This window comes from Sphaerodactylus townsendi, linkage group LG10 (genome assembly GCF_021028975.2).
Source record: "Sphaerodactylus townsendi isolate TG3544 linkage group LG10, MPM_Stown_v2.3, whole genome shotgun sequence".
Taxonomy (NCBI): Eukaryota; Metazoa; Chordata; class Lepidosauria; order Squamata; family Sphaerodactylidae; genus Sphaerodactylus; species Sphaerodactylus townsendi.
In genome coordinates, this window is record NC_059434.1 from 63,942,945 (window position 1) to 63,967,938 (window position 24,994).

General features: G+C 40.5%; 1 protein-coding gene across 1 annotated transcript in view; it reads right to left on the minus strand.

Moving 5' to 3' along the window:
- NDST4 (N-deacetylase and N-sulfotransferase 4) overlaps nucleotides 1-24,994 on the minus strand; it is a 172,372-nt gene that overhangs the window by 129,868 nt on the left and 17,510 nt on the right. Inside the window, 2 exon segments of the mRNA XM_048508744.1 lie at nucleotides 13,522-14,761; nucleotides 18,710-18,837. Of these exon segments, the coding sequence (XP_048364701.1) occupies nucleotides 13,522-14,502 (981 nt within the window). The 5' untranslated portion in view covers nucleotides 14,503-14,761; nucleotides 18,710-18,837.

Here is a 24,994-nt window from a genome sequence, read left to right on the forward strand (position 1 = left end):
AAGGCACACAGGGTGGGTAGGCGAGTGAGTGAGTGGCATGGCCTCCATCCCACCTTTCTCCCTGTCTCAGTGGAAGGTGAGGGGGGCAAAAGCACACACTGAGGAGGCTTTTATTATTGGGGAGGGTGGCAAGGAGTTTGGCTGGGGACTGGGCACAGGGGGGAGAGTGCCAAAATTCATCCCCCATGTGACACAGACCAATGGTGTCTGGATCACTATCCCCTGCACCCCTGCATATGTCACTGACTAGAACCACATCTGTACTGGAACCTTCCACAGTGGTACTAGACTGTGCAGACAGCAGCTATAAAATACGTGAATAATATATTAGGCATATAAACATGAAGTGAAGGCTAAGCTAAAACTGATATTGCTGTCATGCTATTGACTTGAGAACAGAGTTGTAATTTTAAAAATTGTTTAATCTGGTGTCAGCATATGTTGCTAGCAGTAAATAAATATATCAGGAATGATGCATAGGGGAAAATACGTTTTAAATCTTCCTATCATACCGAATAAAAACATAGCAAACCCTCCTAGGACAGGATAGAGAGACTTCAGCATTAGATTTGAAGTCAAACTGTATGCAGCTGAGAAGATGGGCTGAGAATTCAGACTTATGCAAGCAGTATGGGATTTTTGACATTGGTTCTTTGAACAAAAGATGCTTGAAACACATCAATGAACACATCAATGATTTGAAACAGTTGATTGATCAATTTCAGTTACATAAGCCATCTGCTACAAAGCACAGAAGACTGTTGCTATTCACAGAGCACAAAACTAAACTACAGAACTGACTGTGCTGTTGTTTGAGTCCCAGCCAAAGAGGAGCAGAAAGACAAGCTACAGAAGTTGAACCATTCAGTTTAGCTAACAAGTCTTGAGTTTCATGGATGCCTGCTGCTTTCCACAGGAATAAATACTTTTTAGCAGTGGTGGGATTCAAATAATTTAACAACCAGTTCCGGTGGAGGGATTCAAATAATTTAACAACTGGTTGTTTACAAGCACCATTTTAAACAACCGGTTCTGCCAAAGTGGTGCGAACCTGCTGAATCCCACCACTGCTTTTTATACCTTCATATTTTTTTCTTGTCAGGCAAACTTAGGCATGTTTCCAAATTTTACCTTGTAGCCATCACAAGGGAGGAAGACTGAGAAAGTTTTCCACCCTGAAGAAGTACCGTTCCAGCCATGAACTGGGGCATAATTTGTGCCTGGGTGGGGGAGCAAGGATGAGTTTGAGCAATTTGGTCCAGCACTGGCTGCCAACAAGTCAGCAATCAAGCAGCTTCCCGTAGCCCACTCCAGAGGTCAGCCCATCAAGGGAGGCTTTTCTATGGTACATAACTCAGATTAGGTGTCTTGCCTAAAGGCTTCCTACTCTGAAATTCAGTTTTCTCTACTTTCTTTTGCTCTTGATGCTGGCTTTCTTTCCAGCTTCCCTCACAGCACGTATTTGAGCCACTGAACAGCAATGCTGCTTTCAAGCTAAGGTTTAAAAATTTACATGGCCAAGTAGTTTGCCACTTTAGCATGCCATGGAAACTCTGAAACTCTGACCTAAGACACCATGATCCTTCACCCTTTTTCTCTGGGTTCTTAAGGAAAAGGCATCAGGCCAATTTAAGTACTAGTATATTAAAAGTCAAGATATGTGGAATGGTATAGTATAGCCTGATCTTGTCGGATCGCAGAAGCCAAGCTAAGTCAGTACTTGGAAGGGAGGCCTTCAAGGAAGACTCTGCAGAGGAAGGCAAATGGCAAACCACCTCTGCTTAATCCTTTGCCTTGAAAATCCCACCAGTGATTGCTATAAATTGGCTGTGAGTTGGCAGCACTTCACACACATTAAAGCCCTGCAGCCAAAGACTAGACTGCTTTACAGATTTTATGTACATTTTACATAAACATAGCGCAACACCTTCCCTTTCTCCTGCAGCTCCTAATCAAGGGCACCAATTGTGTCTCCATCTTTTTCTTTCTTTCTGCTACTGCTCAGACTCTTTGTCAAATTACTTTATTCAAGATTCCCTTACTGCATTATACTCTGCTGCCTTCAAAAGTCTTTCCTTTCCTATGTAGAGCAAGTTTCAATGGCCCATTATGTATGGAACACCTATCTTGGGGCTCTTAGCTGGGCAATGCTGCTGTAGTGTGGTCTCCTCATGTTTATCTGTTTACATGTAAGGAGCCATTCACTGCCTGTCCTACAGTTTGCTTGCTGAAATCTCAACAGGCCTCTGCCTTTTCTTGGTTCTCTTAACTTTGCCCAGCAACTCCTTCTTAAAGGAAAAGATCAAACCATACTTGTAGTTGGAAGATAAATTGCAGTTAGGGTTATATCAATAATCTAGCCCATCCCAAAAATGATTCCCCCCACAAAATGAAATAGGCAGAGAAATTTTCTGGACCAATGCTGCTAAATAAGGGGGACCATGTTTTAGATCCTTCCCCCTTCCCCTCTACACACACACTCTCTCTCTCTCTCTCCCTGCTCCTGCTGCAGGAGAAGGTTTGTTTCAAAATAGAAGCTTATTTGAAATAAAAAGTTTTAAACTGTCCTAATAATTGGGGAGGGCAGAAGTAGAGCAGGGGAGGTTGGGTGGAGCCAAAAAGAGATCCTGCTTGTACTGTTCCTTGGAAAATCCAACTCTCTGTTACTATTATATCAAGATACTAATATCTCAATATGAGCTTTCAGAGAATCAGGATTGAGGCAGCAACATGGAAGGGGGCAAGGGGGAGGGCATGGATGGTAGTGCAAGGGAGTGGGAAGAGTTCCCCTCTCCCCTCCAAGGGGAGGGGTGGCCTAATAATGCACTAAACAAATAAATACATGAAACAAGAAGAATATACTTCTGACAAAGCCTGAACAGCAGTGGCGGGGCTGCCAACTCCAGGCTGAGAAATTCCTGGAGATTTGGGGGAAGAGCTTGGGGAGAATGGAGTTTGGGCAGGCAAGAGATCTGACTGGTATTCTAATGCCATAAAGTCCACCCTTCAAAGCAATCATTTTCTGATCTCTGGAGTCTGGACAGCAGGTAAAATTCTGGGAGATTTTCAGGCTCCAATTAGAGGCTTGCCATTGCAAACATTGTGCTAATCAACATATTTATGAGGAAAAATTAAAGAGGTCCTAAACATGTCTTATTTTTTTTAAAAAAGAGGCCTAAGTTAAAGCTCTGACCTGAATAGCTCAAGCTAACCTAATCTTGTCAGACCTCAGAAGCTGAGCATGGCTGACCCTGGTTAAAACCTGAATGGGAGCTCTCCAATGACTACCATGGTTGTGATGTGGAGGCCGATAATGGTGAACTGCTTTTGAATGCCACTTGCCTTGAAAACCCTGCAGAGGCCATCATATGTCAGCTAGGACTGGCTGACACACACACTCATGCTGAAGAACAAACATTTGATACCAACTATAGTTGAATACTTTTCTTGATAATGTTTTAATCAACTCTGCAGATGGCTCACTGAAGGTAGGTCTTTAGCTGATTAGTGTGGTCTGAATATTTTTATTGCACTTCTGTGATTCTGTCTTAGCTCCTGTGAGCGGGGAATCAGGAAATTTGTTTTTACATAAATAAACTGAAAATAAATGCTGCAGTTTCTGTACAGAGGAACATTCTGTACAAGATTTTCCCAGACAGAAAGCGTTAGGGAGTTTTGCTCCACAAACCCCTCCCTTCTCTACGTCCACCCATCCGTCTGTGCATGCACTCCCATGAATAAATAATACCCTTGTCTGAATTGGGTTGCTTGGAAATTTCTTGTGTAATGTTAATGATCCTAAGTGGTGCGGTTGGCCTGAAAGCTATTTCTTCCCCATGCATTTGGATGACAAAGACATATTTAAAGAAACGTAAGTAATATTGTTGCTAATGGAAGTGCATTACATCTGACATTCTTTGTGAAGTGTTTATTGCTACATCAAGTGCTTTTAAGACAATAATTATGACTGCTCTTTCAGCTTGGATTAGCTAGCCTTTCTGCCGTGACATTCCATCACTGTTTAACATGTTATTTTCCAATACAGAAAACATGCCCCCCATCATGCATTGTTGTTTAAACACAGGTTAATGTAGAGCACCACAAAACATAATGACTAGTAAAACTGAGAGGATTCACATACAATGTGTGCATTTCATGGCAAACTGGGTTATTCATCATAGATAGTCCAGGAATCTTATCAATTTAAAATAGAATGCACTCTAGCAAGGGGGAAAAGAGGGTGAGCTGGGGATAACCTGACCCCCTCCTCATCCCCCAGGTGTCCACACTCATACCAGACTCCAAGCCAGCCCTGCTGAACTTACTGCAGGTCACAGGTATTTCTCATTGCAAGGTGGCTAGTCATGTTTGTTTGAGTTGGAATGAGGTTGGGGTGGGGTAGGGGGTGGGAAGCGGGTGACAGGAGTGGTGGGAGAGTGGCTGTGGTTTGGAGAGGGTGTGGGAGCAGCAAGAGAGCTTTGCTGCAGCTTGCAGGAATGGGTTTTTGGAGCCTTTGGCCTGCCAGACTTGGTCTGGAGCTGGAAAGAGGGTGGGGGTAATTGGGAGGGCTTTGTCTAAGGTGACAGGGAGGGTGGTCTGTTGCCTTTTTCTTGCCACATGGGGTCAGTTGGTAGGAAATGGTGGGGAGAAGCAGGAGGGTTTTTGTGCAGGCGGAAGGAAGGGGGGTTTGGTTCTGTGCCGTCAGGCAAGGCTTGGTCTGGGGATGGGGAGAGGGCATTTTGGACTAGGGAGGACTTTTGGCAGGCTGGGGAGAGGGCATACAGGAAGTGGGAGGGCTTTTGCTGAAACGGTGAATTGGGTGGCCTGCTGCCTTTCCTCTGCTGCTGGTGGCTTGCTCCTGGGTGGCAGGTTGGGAGAGAGTGAGGGGAAATAAGATGACTTTTGTGTGGCTGATTCTTGGTATGGGAGTGGGGGGAGGCCATTGTGAGCTTGGTAGTGTGAGGATAAACCATCTCTTTTGAGTGTGAGAATAAATCATCACCCAATGGGTACACAAGACAATCTCCTGCACGCCCATTGGTTGAGTGTTCATTGTCTTACCAGACAATACTATTTTAGTTTCCTGTATTTCATAGGCACTTTCATTTAATTACAGTTTCTGGAAGTATGCATATAACTTACAATTTGTTCACTATTTTTAAATTATGATGTATGTTGGAAAGGAGTTCATCTATACAAAGTAGTGTGAGACTGCAGGGTTCCTTTCTTGTTATGATCCATCATGTGACACAGGAGATACCTCCAGGTGTTCCAAAGGAAAAAATACCTCCCTTAAGATGGAAGATGTCCAGCCAAAGCATATTGTTAGGGTCGTCTGGGTAAAAATTGTTATTCAAAACAAATATGTAGTCAACATTAATGGAGTCAATGGACAAAAACAGCACTTACAATTTTGGTGGGTTATAATAGGAAAACTGACCTTCACACCACAACCCATATGTGGAGTCCTATCAAAGCTACTAACTTTTAATGGGATTCCACATCAGGTTCACTATGGTTACTGAACATTAGCAAGTTTACAAATGGGTCTGAACAGCTATGCATGAATAAACCCCCAAAATGGAGGGAGCACCTTCAATTTGGGATTGAAGTCCAGTGGTAGAACATATCATGTGCCAAAGACCCAAGATAACCTTTGCCAATCACGGGAGATCATAATGAAACAGATGTTCCTATGATTTGACTCCCGAAAAGATACTTGGTGTTTTAGTTTCTGGAAGTTTTTGCAGTCTGTATCTTGACTGTCCATGACTCACTGTTTTCCCCAGCTTTTGGTAAATTCTTAATGTCTCTGCCAGATTAACTCCCAACACTACATTTCCTTGTATATAATCTATGCTGTCTCCTTAGGGCACCTGGGTACATGCATTTCATAAACATTTTGCACATGGAAAGATTTTATGCTTTCTCTGAAAAACACTTATTGACCTCATTGTAAAAGCTTAACCAATTTTCTCATCTATTTCTCTTTGTAAATAAAACCAAAGATTCTTTTAGTATGACCACAGAGGTTACTAAATAGAAGCCCTATAATTAGGTTTGTCAGGATTAACAATTTATCCCCAGCGCATGTACGATACAGTCCTCTGATGTTTGGTTCTACTTCTGTTCCTATGATCAAAATATCTGTTTTGACTAAATGGGACAATTCTGCTGCAAAGGCATTAAACTATTATCAGAAGTGGGTGTCCTTGTGATGCTGTCTGATGCTATCATATCATCATGTCTTATTGCCTTATGCTGTAGCAGTTTAGGTGTAAAACAAATAAGAAGCAGAAAGATTCATTATTGGATCTTGTTCATTACAGATGTTTTGGGATCTAATTCATGTATGCTGAGAATGGAGGGGAGATGTCCATTCCCACCCAGTAGTTTTGCAAACTGAAACTGGGCTTTCTACCTGTTATATACCTGGTGCCAGGTTTAGCGGAATTGCTGCCCAAAGGGCCAGGGGTCAGCTTTGGGGCTGACCAGGGCCAGGGCCAGGGGTACGCTGCCTGGTGGCCAGGATGTGCCCTGGTATGCCTGCTCAGCTTCCTACAGTTACAGTTATTGTTATTTGTTAATAAACCGGGCTACGGCCATTTCCATTCCAACAAGCAAGTGTGCCTGCGTAGTTAATTGAGTAAGCGAAGTCCGCATATCTGCACACAAACAAGATGAGCAGAAAACATAGCTCAATTTTTTAAACAGAAAAACATAATGCAATGAGGGAATCATCCCCCATGGTTCCAATCCAAATCAGGGCTCTGTGCAGCTAGTCTAAATGACTAGTGTGACTTTCAGTGTTCATAATGGGAGAAAAAGAGATGGCCTGCAAAAAATTGTATTTTATCTTGGAGAAAGAAAGTTAGACTTGCATTTGAATGTGTCAGCAAAACAGAAAATCCCTATCCAGAAATCATTAGCCATCTTGAAATACATAAACCACAACCCACAATATCTTTTTAAAAAATCTATTTCCCTTATCTCCTTCTGACCTTTTCCTTCTCTTACCAAAAAGGTGTTTTTAACTCACTGGAGACAATCACATACTCACTTTTAATGCTGTTAGTTCTAAGAGATCTCATACATATCAGTAGTTTTCCATTAATGTAACTTCATCACTGTTCATTGTATAATATTCATTTGCAAAGTACCTGGCTTGGATACTAATGGATTCTAAGATTTTGTAGATTTATAAAGGATTCATTAACAAAAATTTCAAGAAGCCTATTTTACTAGAAAACTAATTGGGCATCAAATCGAACATTAAAGCATAAAAGCTTTTGTTAAAAGTTCAGAATGCTGATTATTGGTTTAGATACAACTTTTTTCATGTTGTTAATTAAAAATTTCTATAACCCATCTTTTCTTGTTGCTCAAAAACAAACTTAAATATACAAATCACAACAAAACCCAAAATAACCATTCCCTAAAAATTCCTGCAGCCACTTATCTTTTAAAATTAAAATATAATTCCCACTGGTGACCAGTATCTTTTTTTCAAGTTCTTGGTCACCAAATTGTGTTATATCTGTGCTGGTGACAAGAGCATCCTTCTGTCTATCCAGTACAGAGAAAATAGAAGATGCTATAACATTTTCCTGCATCAAATGGAATATTAGTTGAATTGTGTGATTCTTAGGCCCCTTCCACACACGCAAAATAATGCATTTTCAAACCACTTTCACAACTGTTTGCAAGTGGATTTTGCTATTCCGCAGAGTTTCAAAGAGCACTGAAAGCAGTTTGAAAGTGCATTATTCTGCAAGTGCGGAAGGAGCCTTAGGCTCATTCCACACATGCAGAATAATGCACTTTCAAACTGCTTACAGTGCTCTTTGAAGCTGTGCGGATTAGCAATATCCACTTTCAAACAGTTGTGAAAGTGGTTTGAAAACGCATTATTTTGCGTGTGCGGAAGGGGCCTTAGAGTGTCTAAAATGGCTGGTGCTTTAAACTTCTGTTCTTTGACTGTTCTTCTCCTAGAAATGATTCCTTCCAAACAGTCACTCATAGAACACTTTGATTCCCACTATCAGTCACTATCATTATAGAAAAGACATCAGCCAAGTAGGCAGGGATGCAGTTAGGTGAGTTCGAACTCTGGATTCAATAGTCTTATGGGCTGCCCTTTTCATAATAATAGATACTTCTAACATGAAGCAACAGAATGGGCATGATCTCATCCCATCCTACCATCTCCTCAGATAAACAGGAACAGCTAAAAAGGCATATTATCCCTGGCAAGTAGGGCAAAGCTTCCCAGCTTAGCCTTTCTTGTCAAGCAAAATTCTCATTTGCCCCAGCCATTAGTTAAGGTCATATACAGTAGTTCTAGGTTCCCTAGAACCAGTGGGTTATAAAAAGATTCAGCTGCAATATAATTGGGCACTTGGGGACCCAGCTTTGTCCTCCAGGGATGAGTGAATTTCACCAATTCTGTTCATTTATTGTTTTGTGGATTTTCTCTTTCAAGCAGCCTACTCCTTTTTGAATTCCTGTTTTTAACTAAGGTTATTTCTACAAAAATGTGTATATTAATCTATGTACAATTTTTCAGGTTCTTCAGTTTACCTGGATCCAATGTATTCACAAATATTGGTATGTATCAGGAAAAAAAATTGTGTCCTTTTATGGGATGGCAGGCTTGTGTCGAGAGTCTTCTTATATAATGTTTTGTTATGTAATGTTTTTGTACTGAGTTGGTGATTTTTTTATGCATATCCATCATTTGTGTGAGGCGAGGTACGAAGAACTGAATGATTTTTTAAATGTTCATGTATTTTTATTTATTTATTTTATTAAATTTCTATACCGCCCCTCCTCTTTTAGGCTTGGGGCAGTTTCCAATATATAAATATAAATATAAAACATACAACAAACTGTAACTATCCACTATATTTTTTAAAGTTTTTTTAAAAAAGAATTGTATTGGATCATATTTAGAATTTAAAATACAGAACATTGAAAGGTTCCTAAACCATCCATTTGGCTGCAGAGAAGACAAGCAGAGAGTGTGGCTCAGTGGTAGAGCATCTGGCATGCAGAAGCTCCAAGGTTCAATCCCAGCATCTCCAGTTGAAAGTACCAGGCAATAGAAGAAGAAGAAAAGTTTGGATTTATATCCCCCCTTTCTCTTCTGTAGGAGACTCAAAGGGGCTTACAATCTCCTTGACCTTCGCCCCTCACAACAAACACCGTGTGAAGTGGGTGGGGCTAAGAGAGCTCTGAAAAGCTGTGACTAGTCCAAGGTCACCTAGCTGGCATGTGTGGGAGTCCACAGCAGAGGCGTAGCTAGACCAGAGTGCGCCTGGTGCACACTCTGGCTTTTGCACCCCCGCACCAGGCCCAGGCAACGCAGGTAGGCTTGCGGCCTGCTCCATTCCTAAAAGTAAGTAAAATGGTGCGCCGCTGGGGGCTGCCACGGGGGGCACTGCGGGGAACTGCTGCTGGGGGGCTGTGGGGGGCATGGGGGGAGGGGGAGGAGGATTTTTCTGCCCCATGTGACTAAAAATGGTGCGCCCTGTGCATCGTGCACCCCCCCCATCCCCTGGTGGCTTAGCCACTGGTGCACAGGCTAATCTGAATTCCCCAGATAAGCCTTCACAGCTCAGGCGGCAGAGCTGGGAATCAAACCCGGTTCCTCCAGATTAGATACATGAGCTCTTAACCTCCTGCACCACTGCTGCTTGATGATGTGAAAGACCACCAACTGAGACCCTGGGAGCCACTGCCAGTCGAAGTAGACAATATTGACTTTGATGGACCAAAGGTTTGATTCAGTATAAGACACTACAGTGTGTTCAGGTGCCTGCTATTTGGAACTTTAATAATGTGTAAGGAGAAATCTGAACAGGATGAATTATAGTGATAATTCATTTGATATTTAGAAACTTTTAGATAATTGCTTGGGAAGAGATAGTTAATAATATTGTTAGTGCTACTACAATTTTATTCAAGGCTTATGTGGCCTCAACCCTTGAGGATTACTTGGAACACTATCCCAAATTATTTTATTATGGCAATCTTAGGAGGGAATCTTAGGCGCCAAGCTGTATCTATAAATTTAAGTTGTGACAATTAATAATTAGATATTTAATGATTAGATTATGACCTATAATAATTAATAATTAGATTATGACTGATATTTATATCCTGCCTTTCTTCCATCATGGAACTGAGGAAAACATACATAGTGATTCTAAAACATACCAGATGCAGACCTCCTGAACTTGTGCAAGATTGCTCTATGTGTCTTCGATAGGTTGGTAATAACCAGAAATCATTGGTGTTCAAGGCTGTTCTTTTTGCCAGTCTGCTGCATCACTAATTCATTTTCTGTGTTTGTAGTCTGTCACTCTACTGGTGCTACACTGAGCTAAAAACCATCTATCTACCAGTTTGATGGATGGTCTATTACTAAGGTCACACAACAATAGAAACACAGTAGTTCCCTTCATTGATTCATCCTCTCTCCATCAACTATCCTCTCTCTCTCTCTCTCTCTCATACACACACACACACACACACACACACACACTCTCTCTCTCTCTCTCTCTCTCTCTCTCTCTCTCTCTCTCTCTCTCTCCATCAACTATCCTCACACACATACACACACAGTCACTTAAACAAAACAAAAAATCCAAATATCTAAATCTGAGTACACATATGAAGATTTTATGTCATTATGGTAAAGTGAAAGGAATGTTAAACATGGAGCAGGGAAATATGAGATGTTGCTTGGTTATGAATTTCACAGTAGAGGTGGAGAGAAAATTACTCAGTTTAACTGCTTCATAAGACTTCTGCAAAGATAAAGTGCGGGAAATGTCATGTACTGCTGGGAAATTTGAAAAAAAAGGACGAGATAAAGAAATCTTTATATCTAATACACAAGTGGGTGCTTCATACCAATCATAAAACCAGCAAACCAGGGCAAATTGACTCAGTTTACTTCCCCAGGTATGTAGAAAAATAGGACATTCTAAATTAAACAGTATGTGAGGGAAAATCTTCTAAAGAGCGAGTATGATGAGGACTAACTCAGGATGCAGAATGCTGAGACAGGTTGAAAGTCAAGTTTTAAAAGTGGGGAATAGGAAGTTTGCCTGCTGAATTTCAGTGTCATAAACACTACGAATGAGTTAATGCAGTTAGGGATATTGTGAAGTTTGACACAGACATGATCACTAGGTCAACTTACCTTACTTGGCTCCCTTAAACAGATTGGATATCCCTGATTTAATGTCAAGCAGTTTTTGCAGCCTGTGAAATAATCACTTATTTGACTCTTATTTGTTGTTGCCTCTTCAGTTAATGATGTTCGAGTGTAGTTGTCATTTTTTAAAATAAACCATCAGAATTGCTGTTATTACATTGTTTCCATCCTTAGGCATCAATCTTGGTGGCATCATGTAATAGTACTCATTGGTTCAAATGTGCATGTGGGGGGGGGGACTTCTGTGGAGTTACACTTCCACTGACATCATTATTCCAAGCAAGCATAAGAACTTTAGAATATTAGGCTGTTTCTGCACAACCGGCGGCAGCGGCATCCCACCGGCTTAAATGAAGCCGGTGCGGCGTTGGGACTGCTCGCACGGTCCCACGCGGGCAGCCCCAACGCCACCGCTGCCTGATGGGGTGGCTCTGCATGGAGCTGCCCAGGGTGTGTGCAAGGGTCAGCTCCGGGAGGCTGCATAGACACGCCCACACTGTCTTCCAACCCCCGTGGGTCAGAAGGCAGTGTGGGTGTGTCTTTGCAGCTGCCTGGAGCTGAACGAGATGGCAAGGTAAGTGCCTTGCACACACTGGAGGGGCCGAAAGCAGTGCCCTCACGCCGGTGCTGATCACACAGTGCTGGCCCGAAGGCGTTGCTTTGCAAAAGCCTTGCTTGCTTAGCAAGGTTTAAAGCAGCGACTTCGCACCACTCTGGTGTGGCCAGGACAGCGCTTCTGCGATGCAGCAGTGCCTCCTGTGCGAACAGCATCCTAGGGACCGTGTTTTTTCCGTCTCTAGGACGCTGTTATTTGGCTGTGCGGAAACGGCCTAAGAGTCATACTGGATCAAATCAAAGGCCCATCTAATGTAGTATTATATTCACACAGTGGCCAACCAGCTATCTCTAGGAAGCCCCTTGGAAACAGAAACTAAAAGCACACAGAAATATCTAAATGGTAAGTCTAAATTCAAACAGAATGTTTTTCTTTTAACTGTGCAATTTGCAGAATTAAAAGAAGTGGAATAAAGTGCAGTTGTGTCAAAAAGTACTGTAATCTATTACCAGTGAAGTTTCTCTCTCTCTCTCTCTCTCTCTCTCTCTCTCTCTCTCTCTCTCTCTCTGTGTGTGTGTGTGTGTGTGTGTGTGTGTGTGTGTGAATTGGTTCTATTATATCATGGCACCAGAATTGTTACCTAGAGGCCTTCCGCACTATAGGATTCAAGCCCTTGGGGTTTGGCGTAGGTTAGAACACCAGGTACACTCTGCACAGCCGTGGGAGTTCCACTCATGTCTTGTCTCTCGCTCCCCCCTCACCATCAGAATTTACCCCGAGCTTACAGACTGGGAGAATGCGACTTTTGCCAAAGCTTGGGTTGCACTTTTCAAGGCTGAAGCTGAATCTGGCACACAGTCGCGGAATCTCCCTCACGCCTCAGAGCACTCGTCCCTTGGCCAGCCAATCACGGTGCACTGGCGCAATTTGCGGCCATCGCCAGAATGGGAGACTCGTGGCGGCAAAAAGCGCACCTTCAAAACAAACCCCTTCTTGTGCACGAAGCAACGGCTCAGCTCTGCTCATTCTGAAAATGCAGATTCCTGCCAGTTTGTGACAGACGGGAAATCGGCGCTTTGTGATGTTGTCACAACGTAGCTCCTACATGGCAAAACGTAAAAAAGGGACGCGCACACACGTTTCCCACCATAGAACAGCAGCCAATCGGGAATGAGGAGCGAAAGACATGAGGAGGTAACCCCGCCCTCTGAACTCAGGTCCGGAGAGACGACCCGGCTTCTGTGCAGAATAACAGAAGAGTCGAGCTCAGGTAATGATTTCCGCAGACACGAGTCAAACCTAGGTCGCCTCTGCTGTGTGGAAAGCCCCTTAGTGGTAGAAATAATGTACTGGTGTAAGAGTAACAAATGATGAAATAATGTCTATTTCATGTTTTTAATGGTGAATGTGGCAAGCAGTTCAGACAGAAGTCAGCAACCAGCTTTGTTTTTTAGCATGTGACTATATCCACACAAACTGGATACATTCAATTTGTTTACATCTAAACAGCTTGAGATCAGGATGTAGATGGAATAATTGGCTCCCTAAGCATCTCTAAATATGGTTCTGAAATCTCTAAATACAAATCTAAAAGTTTAGTCCCCATCCTTAAACAATTTAATTGTAGATGGACATTTACAATATGTAAGAAGATACAGTACAGTAAAATGTGTGCCTCTGATGCTTTATAATGTTGAAAAGAACACTAGAGACAAGATCTCCACATTAATTTTCATCTTACCTTCACATCTTTTACATTCATCCTTGTCCCTTCCTTCCCAACAAAGATGTCATCAATGTCAACAAGAATGTACCTATCCAGGGACAATGTGAGCATCTTCCCTGACAAGAAAGAGATGGCATCTATAAAAATGAGTTTATGCAACCAAAAGTTCAAGTTGTTTCCAAAAAGAACTCTCTGAATCCCATCATGAAGGCCCAGATCCTGAATCACTGTAGCATAAAGAGAAATCTTAGGCAGCGATGCTGGGAATGGTTTGGAAGCCTGAAGTTCTGTTAAAAGCACTGCTTGGTAAGTGGAGTGATTATATTGGAAAACGGTCCAGTCTTCACCTGGTAACAGGCCTTTGTCAACCCGTGGGGCTTTGGTAATATGCAATAGAGGAGACTGGGGATTTACTAAGCAGTTTTGAAGAGCTACATTGTTGTAAAGATGCAATGGAAATCCTTTGAGTCTAGTGCTTGACAAGCTGTTCTCATTGGCTTTATGAAAACCAATTATGCTAACACTGTATTCCACACAGTATTTTTCCAGAAGTTCTTTGTTCCACGAATCCATGGATGTATACTTCAAAATATTTTCGTATATTACAAGTATGTATTTTCCTTTGCCGTTATCTGCAAGAGGAGGAATGTCCCCTTTCCCCGATGCAATCACCATTTGATACTGAAAACGACTAGACTCCAGAATGGCTATGATATCCTGGCCAAGCTGAGAGTACTGGCTTTCAACGAACAGCAGTACAGTAGGTTCAGTCCTAGATGGATCAATTGGCTTAGCAGTTTTAAGTTCCATGGACCTGTACGGCAAAAGCTTAAAGTCCTCACACTCTGCCCCTCCTGTGGTATCAATGAGGGTAATTTCTTGCTTGTGACCTGAATACAAGTAATAAGCAGAAATGACTATGCTCGCTAAACAAAAGGTGGTTAGGAGGATTACTAATGTTCGGAAACTTCTACGAAGTTTCACAATCAAATTCATTTTTTGCAGCACTTTCAGTTTTGTTTTTTAAAAAACTGGCTTTTTCCTTCTAAAGTGCCATTATGAACGGACCAAGGGACAGGATCTGTACCACTCTTTGAACATTCATGTGACCATTGCAATGCATTTATAAGGGGGATGGACAAGACTATGAAACTCTTAGAGTAGGAAGTCCACAGAGTTGGAAATCTATATTGGACACAGTCTTCGCTGAGCACACCAGTAGCCAATAATCAATGGAGGAGACACTTAACATTATCTGAAACAAAGTGAGAAATTAGAGTAGGTTAAGAAAATCCATACAGCAATTAAAATGTGTTAATTAAATAAGCTAGTCACTTCTATACAAATCCTAAGCACGAAAGTTCTATTGATTTCAGTGTGGAGGATGACAGTGGGATGCCTTCCTGCTGCCGTATAATTTATATGAGAAGAAAATACTGATAATTTAAAATTGTTTCCCAAAATACTTGCAATAATTATATATACACTATATATAGTAAAGGTTGCTTTTCTATATATATAGTAAAGGTTGCTTTCAAGAACCAAGAATAAAGGCAAACTATAGTTAAGAAAGCATTTTAAAAATAAAACTTTTGATGAAAACAGGATTGCTATTATTACTGCTAGAAAGGATCCTCCATAAAAACAGGGTAAACATTTCTCAAAGGCAACATTTTTTTTTAGGATTCAACATCAAGTATTGGGAAACTAATCCTAAACCCACCAGGGAAAAAAGGGACGTGTCAAATCTTTGAAAAGCTCATGTGCAATATCTAAGAACACTTTTCTGTGAAAACATGCCCAAGACTTACCCTGGGGTGCCGTTGCGGCATGGAAAGAGTGAGCATCTGCCCTCCTTACTGGTGCCGATCGGCTGGAAAGTCACGTGATGGGGGACTGTCATGTGACGAGGGATCTGAGCAAGCCTATAAAAGGCAGCGCCTGGCCAGCTCGGCCTCTTTCCAAGGCCAGAGAGCGAGTGGACCCATCCTCCTACCCTAGGTTCCACATTTTGGTTAATTGTTACTGTGCTTTAATTCTTTGTCACAGCTTGGGCGGTTTTGGGGCACAGGAGCACATCTATATCAGGAAGGCAGAGCTTGCAGGCCGGACCTTCTCATGGTGATGCCCTCAATAAGAGGTCTGGGGGTAGTGGAGGGCTCGATGGTGCAAGCCGCGGAGGCTCCACTTGAGAGCTTGCTACCCAGGCAGGAAGGGGTGTCACTAAATGGGTACATGCTCAAGTGGCACCTAGTAATTTTATGTCCCAATCCCCTTGGGGGGTTGGGGACGGGTTCAGCAATTGCTGCCTGAAGGGCCTGGGTTCAGCGGTTGTTGCTTCCTATGTGTTTAATAATAAATGGGCTGTGGCCAAATTTCTATTCCAACCAAGAACTGTGTCAGTGGTCAATAGAGCGAACATTCGCACATCTGCATGCTGAGTAAGAGTCTGGGTAGACCTGCCTAGGATGGCACTTTAGCTTTGATTAGCAGCTTGGTCCTCAAAAATGGCTGCCTCACCTCAAGATCAATTGATGGGAGGCAGGTGTTTACTTTCTCCATGCATAAGCTATAGTAACCTCTTTTACTGACTTTTCCCAATCAAGGTGCTGAAGTGCAATAGTTAAACTATATATGATGCATATGTCTGTTTATCTTAAGAGGAAAATATTCAGTCCATGATTTCTGGATTGTTAACAAAGGTTGTATTTCACTTAGCTTGCAATATCACTACTTGTGTTTAAGTTTTCTCATCATTCATCAGTGGTAGTTTCCAGGCTTCTATGGACAAAAACAACCTTCTGTCTTCCACATGCATAAAGTCTGGATTGTGGTCAGTATAACTGTAATATCCATCATAGTGCCCCAAATTTGCATTTTAATTTCTCCAGACGTACTTTGGCACTGATGTGGCTAAGCATGATGTCCTAGACGGACCCCAAATTTATACTAGTTCCAGCCACCAAGACAGCGGGTCAGCCATACCAAGGAGTGCTCTCCAGAGCCCTGCAGCCAATGTTGCTATTTCAGTTTGGGGCATTCAAGATCTAGTGGCAGGCTTGGCTAAAAATGGCAGACTTTGAGTAAACACAGAGAGGGAGTAGGAAACATCAGCAAGCTGTACCTAACCCAACCATCCCTCAGGAGCCTCTTCTCCACACAAGAGGTCAAAGGAGTCAACTAAACTGTTGCAGCTTACTCATACGAGGCCAGACAATGGGCCTAGTAGGAGACCAATTCAAGCACTGTAAGAGGGAGGCTTGGGAGGAAAGGAAGAGGGACAAGTTGTAGTGATCCCCTTCTCTCACTGTTCTTGAAGGCATGCAGAGGGCAACACAGAAGGTCATGAGGGATGACCACCTGTAGGGCTGTAAATCAGGACCCCAGACACTTGACAGCCACAATAAATTAAAAAAAACATTATTTTTTTAAAAAATAGAGTTTATGATATGAAAAATTCTTTTACGTTCATGACCCATTTTCAAGATGACAGTAAGTGGCTGTTTTATTTCTGTGTTAGAGATAGTGAATTAAGGAGGAGACTGTGAAATTCTGTATCTCAACAGTAGAGAAATAAATATTATTCAAAATTGGAATTTGTATTGAACAATATAGTACTTAAAATTATTATAGCAACAGCTATGCAGTACTGGGTTCTATCCTTGCTCTGCTAGAGGACAGAAACATTGGTTCACGTGTTTTTCCTCTGCCGATTTTATGCACCAGCATGCTTGAATTTATTAGAAACTGTATTGGTTGTTTTTTTTTTAAAAAAAACTTTTCTGAACTTTCAAAATCTTACTGGCAGAGGATCAAAAAAAGTACAGTATCTGTGGCGCAGTTTCTGTTCTCTATTATGAAAATACAGACCAAGTTAACTTCCTGTGCATAATACGTTCACATTCTAATCCTTAAACTATTAAGTAAGATGAATGATGTGTGCTGAGATTTCATGTAGGTAATTAATTTTATAGAAGTGGGTTTTTTCTGCTCAAGAATGGCCTATGGGCTGCAATAAAAAGCAGAACTGAACCGAACAGACCTATGCAGTACTAGTACTGCAAGAATCTCCTACTGTTAGCAATTAAGACCATAATTCTTAGCAATATAAACTTTGCTGCGTTTTAATGTTTCAGATGCCTTTTGTATCATCTCAAATGTGTAAAGCTCTAATTAAAATATATATCAAATGACTTTAAAAAAAGATTAAGTGAGGTTTTCTCAAAGGTGGTATTTTCAGTTTTAGGGCTCCATTGAAGATGATAAATCACAGCAACTTAACTTTGCCAAATCCCACATAGCGGAGTGCACCAATTTTTTCAGTATATTTTGAATTCAAGTTTAATAGCCCTTAATTTTTTCAGAAAATAAAAAAAAGTCAAATCCCCATATTGATAGAGTTTGTTTCTGGCTTTTTTTGAATGTCCACATTTTGGGGGGAATATTAAACTGTATGGGATTTTTTGTGGGGCTCTGGTGGGCATTTTTTAAAGGTAGAACCATTGATTTGCAGAATGGCTGCAGGTAATTCTTCTTACAGGAACCCCCTAGTCTACTGAATATTTGGTTAGGAGATCCAATTTTATGGATCACCAATTTTTCCTCTGTTGTTTTCCATGGAGGACAGTTGGGGGCACCCTCTTTGGTGCCCATAAAATTGGAACACTTGGCCCAATTGTCACCAAACTTGGTGGTTCTTGTAAGGAGAGTCACTGCAGCTATAGTGCATATTAGGTGGTTCTACTAAAAAAAAAAAAAAACACCATCTCAGAGTCTTGCAGTGGACCTAATGCCAAAAAAGCTGAATTTTTTTGGCTCTTTTGCAGTTTTGCCTTTTTGGTTCCATTCAAATGGAGCCTCTTTTTTGACAAAAAGAAAGAAAAAAAATCCAGAAATGAATACTCAGTAATGTGGCCCTTATAAAAAAAATCTGTATTTTTTGTTAATATAATTCCATTTGTTTTTTGTGCCAGATATATTTTTTCAGCACTAGAGGGCAATATATTCTTGTTTTATCTCTAGAAAGGAATTGGTACCAGCTGTTTAACTAGCAGGGCACCTTACAAATCAAGTGGATCTGCAATCAGCCAAGAGGTCACAGAAATCTCAACTAACAGGTAAAACACTTACTGCAGACTACAGCTGTAAAACAACAGAATGAAAGTGCCAATAAATTAGATACCATGAGAATTTTAATACTTACCAAATTTCCTACCCTGGACCCTTTGCACAGGTAAAGACCACAGTATTAGAAGACTGGTATTTTCTCTCTTGGTATCTTTCTCACAGCACTTTCTTTCCTTCTGATGTCTCAGGCAGCAGAATTCTGAGCTATGAAAATAACAGTTGGTGAGAATGCAAAGCTGCTGTATGATTAAATTATGGATATTAATAGACAGATCATCATCCCCGATATGAGGGATATGTCTCAACAGACTTTGACTGCAGGTTCATTTAACTGCACCTCTCCGTGATGCAATTTGGGAACTATGAGAACAAGAATCCTTTTGGGGTTCTTGGCTCTAATTCAAAACAACATAAAAATATAGCCCAGCATTTAATTCTCATTTATATTAATGCCCTATCTGAATGAGCGTATTAAAAAGTGGCTTGAATCTCAATGAGATTTAAAACTAGTTTTCTTTGACTAGATTTAATGCATGATTACGGTAATTGGAACTGCCATAAATGTTGAAAACAGTGGCAAGTGATTGCATGGGTCCTTCATCTTTCTGCTAACCGGACCTCCCAATACATTCCAAAACCCTGATCCTGTAGGTCATGGAAATGGCAGTTGGATTGCAGCTGGATGATGCAATCAGTCAGAAACAGCCTTTCCATCTTCCATGAGTGGAAAGACATTTCATACATGCTAGGATTCCTTTAGAGCCAAACAAAAAATGCTTAGCATTATGAACTTTTGTCAGTATGAAGAAATTAATAGTCTTGTGGATTGTATTCCATTTTTAATCAAAATAGTGGGCATCAAGGCATCGACTAGGGAAAAAATCCCATCTAGATGTCTTGTTTATCCCTCTTCTCCACTGCAATGTGTGAACTACCCCCATCCCCAGTAAGAGAAGGACTTCTATTAAAACAGTTACACACAGAAGGCTGTCTTTGACAATACAACGGGTCTCTTTACCTGGCCAAAAGCAATGAATTTACCAATAAAACACAGGGCTATACTGAGATGGCTATTCCCTTTGATACCCAATCTCTATAGGTTATGGAAGTCTGACCGAACAGAACTCAATTTAGTCCAAATGTCAAGTAAAAACCATGTATCCCAGCCAAAGATCACTCATGTTTATCTTTTTAGATTTTTATTAAAATCAAACTAATTTTTCTTGAAATGAGTAAATATTAAAGAACACAATGATACAAGATATACCTGCATGGGTAAATGAAATCATAAAGCCCTCCGGGGGAGGGCGGTTTATAAATACAACAATAAACAAACAAACAAACAAACAAACAAACAAATAAATAAATAAATAGAAATGTGTACTTCTTATCCCTCATCCTATCTGAAGATAAAATATAACTTCTAAGATTCTCACCAAATGCTTTCAGAAAGATTAGATAGTCTTATGAAACCTACATATGAGAGTTTCAGGGTTGTCTTGAGTGTGGCTCTTTTTATATAGCCCCAGTTACATGAAACCCATGTGATCATATCAAAACCTTCCAATCTGTCACGTCTGATTGTATGAGGTGAAAGCTTCTCTGAGCTTAGAAAAACATTCCTGTAGAAATGAAGGTATCAAAACTGAACTATTAGGTATAGTTGTTCTGAGATTTTTATGGGCATCCGTTCATTTGTACAGTTATCTCTTCTCCAGAGACATCAAGTACATAGCTAAGAAAAAATTTTTAAAACCCAAACGTTCACATGTTTTACAAAATTGAAAACTAAAGGAAATAGGTCTGGCCTGCTATTTGTTCAACCAATACCTTAAACAGACAAGGGTCTGCATCACTGTAGTGGAAGCCAATATTAGGACAGAGGGGGACTTCTTTGAAGGGACTCTCTCTGGACAAATCTGAATATCAACCATGGCGCTAGAAACCGATCCTGATATCATCACACATGAGCTCCATTAATGTTAGAGATGTTCAAAATTTGTTTATTTTGCCAAGATTTTTGTTATTGTAACCTGTAACGTTGATTACCCATGGAGGAGGGGGACAAACTTGTGGACAGTGTTGAATATTTGTACCAATTAAAAAAAACTTTTGTACTTGTGCCCATTACTAATGTTCACTCTCCACAGCTCTGTGCTTTCTTGTACAATGGTAAGCATGCATACCTTGGACCCCAGACCAGTAATAAGCGAGCATTATTTAACAGCTGTTCACATGTTATAGTGAATGCACACACAATGTGGGCACAGTGCACTCCTGATTGTTCTTTGTATGTGTGTTGGGTAATTCTTATGTTACAGTCAATGTATTAAAGCTGCCCACCATTCAAACCCTACATTTATCTAGGTTCTAGGAGTTGATCTCCTGTTCTGTTTGTCAGGTGAATGCATGCTGGCTCTTTCTTACTAACAGAGGTTTGCACGGACAGGCAGGATTATATGTGAATTCACTGTACCATATGATCACACCTTCATGGATTCTTCAAAAAGAAGTGGTGAAAGTGACAAACCTTCTTTCCAGCTCTGCAGGACAGCAAAAAAGGTACTTTTATTAAGGAAGCAAAATTTACAAGAGGCTTGAAGCCAACTTTCCTTTGTAGACAATACTGTGAACACTATACAGTATGCAAGACCTCACTTAAGCTTGAATAACTGTGTGCAAGAACTGTAAAGAGCAGCAGTAAAAATTATAGGACCCCCCCCCCCCGCCGCCAAATCCTAACCCTATAGGAAACTAAAAAGCCCTGCTATCATAGACATTAATCTCCATAAACAAAGGATTTCTCCTCCAGATGCTGATTTCAATGGGCAAGATGACGAAACCATTTTAGCCATTTTCAGTAAACTATATGATCTAGTATCTATTTATAAACTTCCTGTGCCTCTTAAACTTTGATGCTATTTCAAGAGCCAAACACAAAGCAACCACCGTTCATTTATCAGATTTAATGTAGATTTTCAAGTGCATGGAACTGATTAGACAATATGCATTCAAGAACTATAGAACCACTGATAGGAAAAACATATTCATACATTTAAGAAAACAACCTATTCTGTGCTCATTCTGCATTGCAGGCAAGGCTCACATGTAGTAGCTGACCAAGTACGAAGTAAACAAGGATCACACCTCATGTCAGTCACCAGGGCAGAGCTAGGGATTAATGTGTCACCACTGAAAGTGACTGCAAAACCTTCCATCCACAGAGGTCAGGCATCTCAAGGCAGGAGTAATTCTGTCATCGTCGTCATCATCATCATCATCATCATCATCATCACCACCATCATCATCATCATCGAGAGAGATTTTTGATCATCAAATCAAATCTACAGAAACATATACCCAAATCCCCATCTAGTGGCTAAGAAGAGCCCTGGTCAAATTAGCCTCTTACTGCAACCAAGAAGACCTGTTAATCAATTTTCAAACAACCTAAAATTCTGGTTGTGGGAAAACATCCCAGGTGCAGGACATGGTCAGTTTTGGGAAATACGATAGAACAAGTTTGCAGCTTTAAATACTGGGGAGTAGTCCTACAGGCCTCAGGGGTAAAATCTCACCACCATAATACAATGACACATGCTGACGAAAGGTCTGCAAATAGTATTTTAAAATTCTGCAGAACTCGGGGTGGATCCTATGTACCAGCAGCTCTCAAATTATTTAAAGCTAAAACAATCTCGCAGCTGGTGTGTGGATCCTATTTATGCACCTCTTCCTCCTCCTTTGAAGTCCTAGAGGAAGTTCAAGCTAAATTTCTAAGGTGCCCCCTACAACTATCTACATGGATCAAATGCATGGATTAGACTAGAAGTAGGGATGCTCAAGGTTGAAGCCATAATTAAAATTGCCTCAATAAACAAGTGGCTTACAGGGCTTCTAAATCCACTTGGGCTATTTGCCTTAATTCTCAAAGGGCTGTGCATGATACTCTGCCACAACTGGGATTTTCCCCTCTGGCACTCCTAGACCTGGATCTGGAAAAGGCCCATGCACTAGGAAAACAAAGAATCCACGATATAGAGAGACAATCTTATCTAAGACTAGCACCAACCTATCTGTCACCAGATGACCTAAAATATTGGGTGACTTCTGCTCCCTATCTTTACTTTCTAGAAAATAAAAACCAAAGGAGGATGCTAACATTAGTCAGAAGTAACAAGCTGCCCTCAGCGGTACTGGAAGGCAAATAAAGAAAATTTCTTTCAACCAGAGGTTTTGTGCCTGCTTTTTAAACGAAGTGGATACTTTAGAACATAAATTCTTAAAATGTCATATATACAACAAATTCAGAAATGAAATATTAGGATCTATACTAGCGAGCTGGGCAGGAAAGGATAACAAATGGAAAATGCACCATTTACTTTTGGGAAAGGACCAACAGGTCTCTGGATCCGTTATAGCACAATTTTGCCTTTTGATCAACAAATTTAGAAAATCAGGAGAGTAGGAGGATAGAGGACCTTTTGTGCTATTATGTGCTGTGATACTGACTCCCCCACTTGAGTGTTTTAAAATTTGATGGAATATTCCTCTCTTAAATTCTTTTATTGAGGTATTGTGTTGATTGTATAATGTAATTTTTTTTAAAAAATCTATTTTATGCTTAAAGGTTGCTAAAATGCGGTTAGTAATATGACTTTGCACAAACCATTTTTAGTTATTTTAATAAATAATTGTACAATATTTTAGTAACAAATAGAAGAGAAATTTTTAATAATTAATGTGCACTATTTTAGCATATATTAAATAGGATTTAAAATGTATATATAACCTAAAACACAACTTAGTAGCACACCTTTACAGCCTACCATATTATGCTTTATTGCTGATGTGCAAAGTTTGGTTTACAGTTATAACTTTTTCTGGTCTTTGACTGTAATAAAGTCTGTTCTGTTCCCCATCTAGTGGTTGGTATGTCTCCTCCAACTCTTCTTTTTTACATTCCCAAGGAGAAGCCAAGTTCATTTGTGGCTCAGGTGTTCAGCTTGTAAGTGGCAAATTTCTTGGATGTAGCAAAATCTTTCTCAATGCCATTAGCATTAGTCATGAACTTCTCTTGCACCCAAATCAGACTTTGGTTCACATAGGTTCAAAATTGCATAGTTTGCTCCTACCTTGATGGGCAACTATTGATAACTTGATAACCACATCCCTGATCATCCAATCATTGATCATCCAATATCTGAAGGCAATGCCATGGAACCATTCAGTTTTCCTTAGAGTAGCACCAATGCCACCCCTGAGGGTGGATTTCTATAAGGACCTTGTATCTGATTAGCATATGTTGTACAAACACTGTTTTTTTTTTCTATATTTTGATACAGATTTTTCTAGACATGACTTGATGATAAAGATTATTCTTCTGCAAAGCACATGCACATTAAAGATGCTTGATGCCTGGCTCATATTCTGCTAGTAGCTGGGTGTGAGCAGGGAGTGGATCATTCAATGAGCAGTTCAGATGTGTCTGAATGAATTTGGATGTTTGTTTTGCATGATTTTGTGCGATTTCCCTGCTTTCTCACATATGTTGGAAAGTACAGTGCCAGTTTCCAACTGTTGTGGTCAAATGCAAAAAAAATGAAAAATACAATTGGCACTATTGCACCATTATACTGTTACTACCATTGAGCAATATTCCTGGTGTCATGGTGCAATAGCATTAAGTGGCTTAACTGGAAATATGGAGGTATACTTCAATTACATACAAAACAGGGAAAGTACAGTTAAATCACCAATTAAAATGCTTTTTTTGCCACATCTGCATGCCTGCCCAAAAGCACGTAATTAAAGAAAAACAATTGTTTTGAAAGAGTCCCATTTAGGGGCTTCTTTATGTCTGCAATGTCTGCACATTATGATCCTTAATTTGATAATCCTTCTGTTTACTGATGTCATCTGAAGAATATCTCCATATTTTCTTTTTCAGATTCAGTGGATTAGGGCTATTAAACTATGATAGCAGGAGCATTGCCTGGTGATAGTAATGGAGGAATAATAGAAATATTGTTTTTTAATTGGCAGCTGTAGCAAGCTTAACAACTGAAACTGCAAGAAACAAAAGGGAAAACCCAGCTCTGCAGAAACAGTGATGCAGTGTAAACTCAAAGCCTTTTGGTAGGAACTTATACTATGTCTATCAAAGTGCTTGTGTCAAAGTTCACAGCATACCTAATGCATATTATGATTTCCAGTTTACAAAAGAGAAAACAAGAGTTATTCTAATTCAGTGTTGGAAAATTTAGAGAAGTCAGAAATACCCCAGCATTTTTTAAATCAAAAATAAATTTTGGCTTATATGCCAACAGTTCTCATAAAGCTACTTTTAATTTCCCTTGAA